Source organism: Entelurus aequoreus, linkage group LG27 (assembly GCF_033978785.1).
Source record: "Entelurus aequoreus isolate RoL-2023_Sb linkage group LG27, RoL_Eaeq_v1.1, whole genome shotgun sequence".
In the NCBI taxonomy this organism is placed as follows: domain Eukaryota; kingdom Metazoa; phylum Chordata; class Actinopteri; order Syngnathiformes; family Syngnathidae; genus Entelurus; species Entelurus aequoreus.
The window spans coordinates 37,429,126-37,437,416 of record NC_084757.1 but is presented as its reverse complement, the minus strand read 5'-3'; the positions used below and the strand labels follow the sequence as shown (position 1 = coordinate 37,437,416).

The 8,291-nt window shown below is 40.7% G+C and overlaps 1 protein-coding gene across 2 annotated transcripts in view; it reads right to left on the bottom strand.

Annotated features, from left to right (window-relative positions):
* The window catches only part of lmo4b (LIM domain only 4b), a 63,825-nt gene that overhangs the window by 1,757 nt on the left and 53,777 nt on the right, over positions 1-8,291 (bottom strand). For both annotated transcript variants that reach the window (XM_062038470.1, XM_062038469.1), the window contains exon 4: positions 7,371-7,526. In XM_062038470.1, the coding sequence (XP_061894454.1) occupies positions 7,371-7,526 (156 nt within the window). The remainder of the gene's footprint in view (positions 1-7,370; positions 7,527-8,291) is intronic.

The window sequence follows — 8,291 nt, the reverse complement described above, 5'->3', positions numbered from 1 at the left end:
AACACACTGACTGAATGTTGTCTGTCTATATGTGTTGGCCCTGCGATGAGGTGGTGACTTGGCCAGGGTGTACCCCGCCTTCCGCCCGAATGTAGCTGAGATAGGCTCCAGTGACCCCCCGCCACCCCGAAAGGGACAAGCAGTAGAAAATGGATGGATGGATGGAATAATAATATAAAATAAATCATATTTGTCAATATTAGCCTTCTGATGTTTAGTAGGAAGACTCTTAAAGGGCCCGCTCCTGCTTGTAAACCTCTGATGTTTAGTAGGCAGACTCTTAAAGGGCCCGCTCCTGCTTGTAAACCTCTGATGTTTAGTAGGCAGACTCTTAAAGGCCTACTGAAAGCCACTACTAGCGACCACGCAGTCTGATAGTTTATATATCAATGATGAAATCTTAACATTATAACACATGCCAATACGGCCGGGTTAACTTATAAAGTGACATTTTAAATTTGCCGCTAAACTTCCGGTTCGAAACGCCTCTGAGGATGACGTATGCACGTGACGTAGACCGGGGAACACGGGTATGCCTTCCACATTGAAGCCATTACGAAAAAGCTCTGTTTTCATTTCATAATTCCACAGTATTCTGGACATCTGTGTTCGTGAATCTGTTGCAATCATGTTCATTGCATTATGGAGAAGGAAGCTGAGCAAGCAAAGAAGAAAGTTGTCGGTGCGAAATGGACGTATTTTTCGAATGTAGTCAGCAACAACAGTACACAGCCGGCGCGTCTTTGTTTACATTCCCGAAAGATGCAGTCAAGATGGAAGAACTCGGATAACAGAGACTCTAACCAGGAGGACTTTTGACTTGGATACACAGACGCCTGTAGAGAACTGGGACAACACAGACTCTTACCAGGATTACTTTGATTTGGATGACAAAGACGCAGACGTGCTACTGTGAGTATGCAGCTTTGGCTTCTAAACATTTGATCGCTTGACCGTATGTGCGCAACTTTTTTTTGCGTATGTACGTAACTTTTTAAAAATATATAAGCTTTATGAACCTTGGGTTAGGTGAACGGTCTTTTGGGCTGAGTGATTGTGTGTGTTGATCAGGTGTTTGAATTGTATTGGCGTGTTCTATGGAGCTAGGAGCTAGCAGAGGAGCTAGGAGCTAGCATAACAAACACGCAGGTGTTTTTATGCAGGATTAATTTGTGGCATATTAAATATAAGCCTGGTTGTGTTGTGGCTAATAGAGTATATATATGTCTTGTGTTTATTTACTGTTGTAGTCATTCCCAGCTGAATATCAGGTCACCCCCGGCTCTCACAGCATCTTCCCTATCTGAATAGCTTCAACTCCCCACTAGTCCTTCACTCTCACTTTCCTCATCCACAAATCTTTCATCCTCGCTCAAATTAATGGGGAAATTGTCGCTTTCTCGGTCCGAATCTCTCTCACTTCATGCGGCCATCATTGTAAACAATAGGGAACTTTGCGTATATGTTCAACTGACTACGTCACGCTACTTCCGGTAGGGGCAAGCCTTTTTTTTATCAGATACCAAAAGTTGCAATCTTTATCGTCGTTGTTCTCTACTAAATCCTTTCAGCAAAAATATGGCAATATCGCGAAATGATCAAGTATGACACATAGAATAGATCTGCTATCCCCGTTTAAAAAAAAAAAATTCATTTCAGTAGGCCTTTAAAGGGCCCGCTCCTGCTTGTTAAACCTCTGATGCAGCAGTTTAGTAGGCAGACTCTTAAAGGGCCCGCTCCTGCTTGTTAAACCTCTGATGTTTAGTAGGCAGACTCTTAAAGGGCCCGCTCCTGCTTGTAAACCTCTGATGCAGCAGTTTAGTAGGAAGACTCTTGAAGGGCCTGCTCCTGCTTGTAAACCTCTGATGCAGCAGTTTAGTAGGAAGACTCTTAAAGGGCCCGCTCCTGCTTGTAAACCTCTGATATTTAGTAGGAAGACTCTTAAAGGGCCCGCTCCCGCTTGTAAACCTCTGATGTTTAGTAGGAAGACTCTTAAAGGGCCCGCTCCCGCTTGTAAACCTCTGATGTTTAGTAGGAAGACTCTTAAAGGGCCCGCTCCCGCTTGTAAACCTCTGATGTTTAGTAGGAAGACTCTTAAAGGGCCCGCTCCTGCTTGTAAACCTCTGATGTTTAGTAGGCAGATTCTTAAAGGGCCCGCTCCTGCTTGTAAGCCTCTGATGCAGCAGTTTATTAGGAATACTTTTAAAGGGCCCGCTCCTGCTTGTAAACCTCTGATGTTTAGTAGGCAGATTCGTAAAGGGCCCGCTCCTGCTTCTAAGCCTCTGATGCAGCAGTTTATTAGGAACACTTTTAAAGGGCCCGCTCCTGCTTGTAAACCTCTGATGCAGCAGTTTAGTAGGCAGATTCTTAAAGGGCCCGCTCCTGCTTGTAAACCTCTGATGCAGCAGTTTAGTAGGCAGATTCTTAAAGGGCCCGCTCCTGCTTGTAAACCTCTGATGCAGCAGTTTAGTAGGCAGATTCTTAAAGGGCCCGCTCCTTCTTGTAAACTTCTGATGCAGCAGTTTAGTAGGCAGACTCTTAAAGGGCCCGCTCCTGCTTGTTAAACGTCCTCAGTGTGGAAGTTGAAGACATTCCTCACAGCCAACATGGCAGATATACAATCAGGTGCGCGTGCAAGTGGATCCAGGTCGCCATCCGTCACAACATCGCCATTAAACCTCAGCGCCAACGCATCTTCTCTTCTCCTGGTGTCGGGGGCCAGACGTAAGGGCCCGCTAATAGAGGTGTGTGGCATGCAGCCAGGGGGGATGGGCCTGATCACATGTCCAGGGCGGAACAGGAGCCTCATCACACGAGGGCGCCCTCCCACAGGAGATGTAAATGGCGTTGTGGCCTCACCTTGAGTGCCTCGGACTAGCCTCTAAATCCTGCGCCTTTAACAAATCAGCTCTTAGGGCCTGGGAATTGAAAGCGGGCTTAATTTGAAATGTCTGAGTTGTGGCGAGCTCATTCTTTATTGATGTGCGTACATCAATTGTAGTGAAACCTGCTGCATTATTGATGCTAAAGTGCAACCTGTGTATTTTTAATTAGCGCACACACGCGTTAAATAAACAGCCGCCTCGCCGTTATTTGCTGCAGACGTGACGCCGCCTTTCATGCTTCTCACGCTCACACCCCTGCAGGGAGGCCTCGTCGCTAATTAGCAGCGTGCTAACGGACTCCGCCCGCAAATACGATTATGGCTGAAATAATAATCACAATTTTGATGACCCTATTTTCCCCACTATAAGCTGCTCCTTTTTTCCCCCCAACGCTTTGAACCCTGCGGCTTATATGCGGCCATAATGTTTATTTATTAGACAGGGACAGTATGGTCATATTTATATAAATAATGGAAATATGACCACATCATAAATACTGACTGGTATACACACATAATACACACTGACTGGTATACACACATCATAAATACTGACTGGTATACACACATAATACATACTGACTGGTATACACACAATAAATACTGACTGGTATACACACATAATGAATACTGACTGGTATACACACAAATACTGACTGGTATACACACAATAAATACTGACTGGTATACACACATAATACATACTGACTAGTATACACACAAATACTGACTGGTATACACACAATACATACTGACTGGTATACACACATAATAAATACTGACTGGTATACACACATAATAAATACTGACTGGGATACACACAAATACTGACTGGTATACACACATAATAAATACTGACTGGGATACACACATAATACATACTGACTGGTATACATACAAATACTGACTGGGATACACACATAATAAATACTGACTGGTATACACACTATGAATACTGACTGGGATACACACAAATACTGACTGGTATACACACATAATGAATACTGACTGTGATACACACAAATACTGACTGGTATACACACATAATGAATACTGACTGGTATACACACATAATGAATACTGACTGGGATACACACAAATACTGACTGGTATACACACATAATGAATACTGCCTGGTATACACACAAATACTGACCGGAATACACACATAATGAATACTGACTGGTATACACACATAATGAATACTTACTGGTATACACACAAATACTGACTGGTATACACACAAATACTGACTGGAATACACACATAATGAATACTGACTGGTATACACACATAATGAATACTTACTGGTATACACACAAATACTGACTGGCATACACACATAATCAATACTGACTGGTATACACACATAATGAATACTGACTGGTATACACACAAATACTGACTGGGATACACACATAATGAATACTTACTGGTATACACACAAATACTGACTGGTATACACACAATGAATACTGACTGGTATACACACATAATACATACTGACTGGTATACACACAAATACTGACTGGGATACACACATAATGAATACTGACTGGGATACACACAAATACTGACTGGGATACACACATAATAAAAAACTGACAGGTAGACACACATAATAAATACTGACTGGTATACACATAATACACACTAACTGGTATACACACATAATACATACTAACTGGTATACACACAATACATACTGACCGGTATACACACATAATACATACTGACTGGTATACACACATAATAAATACTGACTGGTATACACACATAATACACACAATACATACTGACTGGTATACACACATAATACACACTGACTGGTATACACACAATACATACTGACTGGTATACACACATAATACACACTGGCTGGTATACACACAATACATACTGACTGGTATACACATAATAAATACTGACTGGTATACACACAATACATACTAACTGGTATACACACATAATACACACTGACTGGTATACACACATAATACACACTGACTGGTATACACACAATACATACTGACTGGTATAAACACATAATAAATACTGACTGGTATACACACAATACACACTGACTGGTATACACACATAATAAATACTGAAATATGACCATATCACACCAATTCTCAAGTCCCTTCACTGGCTTCCTGTTCCACTCAGGATTGAATACAAAGTCTCCCTACTAACTCACCAGTGCCTCCATGGTAATGCCCCCCTCACCCCCCTCCACCTCAAAGAACTGCTCACCCCCAAATCCTCCACACCACACCAGGCTAACCTCCTCCAACCTCCGAGGACAAAGCTACGAACTTTCTGCTCCGCCGTTCCCAGTCTAAAGAACGCTCTCCCTGACCACCTGAGGGCACCACAGACTGTGGATGCTTTTAAAAAAGGCTTAAAAACCCTTCTTTTTTTAAAAAAAAATTGTTTTTTAGATGGTATGACATCATGTTACACTGAAAAGGTGTGTTATTGTTTGGTAACTTCCTGGCACTAAAACTGCAGAAAATAGTCCTTCTCAGGTTTCTCCATGTTGACATTTTCACACTTTGCACTATTGTCTTACACTTTATCAAGCATTTATTACATATTCCTTATTTTTAATATCTTGGCAGGTGTTCAACGTGATTTTACTATTTTGTTGACATTGTTTCTTTTCCATGCTTGTGTTGACATTTCCTTTCTGCCTTGATAGCTGAGGGATTATAATCACAATACATTTCAAATTAAAAAAATACATTTTATATAAATTCTTCCCGGCTCCTTAAGTCATAAAAAATATCAATAATTATTGATATTGATTGATATGAAAAACTTATGATAGAGTTGTGGAACGCTCTCCCTGACTACCTGAGGGCACCACAGACTGTGGATGCTTTTAAAAAAGGCTTAAAAACCCTTCTTTTAAAAAAAAGTATTTTTTAGATGGTATGACATCATGTTACACTGAAAAGGTGTGTTATTGTTTGGTAACTTCCTGGCATTAAAACTGCAGATAATAGTCCTTCTCAGGTTTCTCCATGTTGACATTTTCACACTTTGCACTATTGTCTTACACTTTATCAAGCATTTATTACATATTCCTTATTTTTAATATCTTGGCAGGTGTTCAACGTGATTTTACTATTTTGTTGACATTGTTTGTTTTCCATGCCAGTGTTGACATTTCCTTTCTGCCTTGATAGCTGAGGGATTATAATCAGAAAACATTTCAAATTAAAAAAAATACATTTTATATAAATTCTTCCCGGCTCCTTAAGTCATAAAAAATATCAATAATTATTGATATTGATTGATATGAAACACTTATGATAGAGTTGTGGAACGCTCTCCCTGACCACCTGAGGGCAACACAGACTGTGTTTTTTTTATTATTAAAGGCTTAAAAACCCTTCTTTTTTAAAAAGCCTTTTTTTTAGATGTATGCGTGTTAGTTCTAGTTTTTATTTTTATTTATTTTTATTATCTTTTTTTTTTTTTTTTAATACACTAGCACTTTGCTCCTTAAGTCATAAAAAACATCAATAATTATTGATATTGATATGAAACACTTATGATAAGAGTTGTGGAACGCTCTCCCTGACCACCTGAGGGCACCACAGACTGTTTTTTTTGTTTTTTTGTTTTTTTAAAGGCTTAAAAACCCTTCTTTTTAAAAAAAAGCTTTTTTTTTTAGATATATGCGTGCTAGTTCTAGTTTTTATTTATTTTTTGTTATCTTTTAATTGATTTTTTTAATACACTGTAGCACTTTGAGGTTGTTTGCTCAATGGAAAGTGCTTTTTACAAATAAAATCTATTATTATTATTATTAGTTGTCCGCCATGGCATTGTAACCCTGCTCCTTAACACACTGGAGAGAACAAGAAGTCCTTCTTGTGTCAGCCATTAATTGGGAGTGTGGATCCAGACATGCAGGGCACCTCCACAAGTCTTGACCAGCAACATCTGCGGCTTATAGGAAAACAAAATGTTTCTCCTAAAACTTAGTGGGTGCCCTTTATATCTGGAAAGTAGGGTTTATGGACCAAAAAATTGAAACATTTGGTGTTGAAATCGCCATGTAAAATCACTAATGCTAATCAGTAGCATGCCAACAGGAAAACCCATGTATATTAGCATTAAGCTAATGCATTTTTGGAAAAAACAAAAAAACTAAACATTACCAAAAGGGAGTTGGGCTAAGTTTACTCTCAGTGCTGCTGGAGTGATCGCCAAGTGCCAAAGTGCGAAGAGCGAGGCATCAATCATGGCACCGTTGGGTTTTTACGTGAACTGGTGCCCAGTAGGACCGGGGGGGGGGATTTAGTGGTTGCCAAAAATGTACCCGATTCATCACAGAGATCGTGATTCGGTGCCAACGTCACAAGCAGACCGTCCTTTCACACAGGACTTGTCCCGCCTGGTGGACTTCATCCCTCCATTCATGGCGGGTGTTGTTGACACGGAATAGGGGGGACATTCTGTGGCGTCTCACCTTCTGGTCGGGCAGTAGCGGGTTGGTTTGCAGGGAAGTCAAATGGCCGTTGATGAGCGCCGCGGGTCGGTCGTGCTCGCAGAACAGGCTGCCGTTGATGTAGTGGAACCGGTCCCCCGGCACCAGCCGGTTCCGGCAGGTGGAACACGTGAAACACTGGAATGGAAGTGAGAATTAGGAACACACCTGGAAGCCAACTCTGTGCTAGCTTGACTAACGAGCGCTCATTAACCCCGTTAGCGGCTCAGGGGGGTTTCGCCTAAACGGGTCACCTTCACGCTGGACTTTTTGCATCAACCCCATGAGGAGACCACATCATTGAGGGTTTTACTCCAAATAATCCATCAAAGGTTGACACATTTTGTGTATAAAGGTACGCATTTTACTGCAAAAGGTATCAAACTAGCAACTTTTTTTTTTTTATTAGCTATCAGACCTACACTTTCCGATCTAAAGCCAAACTGAAATTCGAACAGTTAGCACGCTGGCCAGAGAGCGTCAAGAAACAAAAAATATGAGCACAATTGGCTAAAAAAAGCTAACGTGCTAACAGTATTATGCTAACAAAAACATATGAAACTTCAGTGTATACCTGCAAAATTAGCTAAATAGGCTAGCATGCTAAAATACTAACGGTAGCATGCGTCAAGTACCAAAATATTTTACTCTACGTCTGCCAGAATTTTTTTTTAAAAAGGCTAGCATTGTATTGTTAGCATATATCAAGTACCAAATTATGACTCTGGTGTACAACTATAAATTTTGCTAAAAAAGCTAGCCTACTAAAAGTAGCATGCTAACAGGTACCATTTGTCAAGTAACAAAACATTTGAAACTGCGGTGTATACCTGCGAAATTAGCTATTTGGCTATAAAGGCTAGCATGCTAAAATACGTCAAGTACCAAAATAGGCCTCTGGTG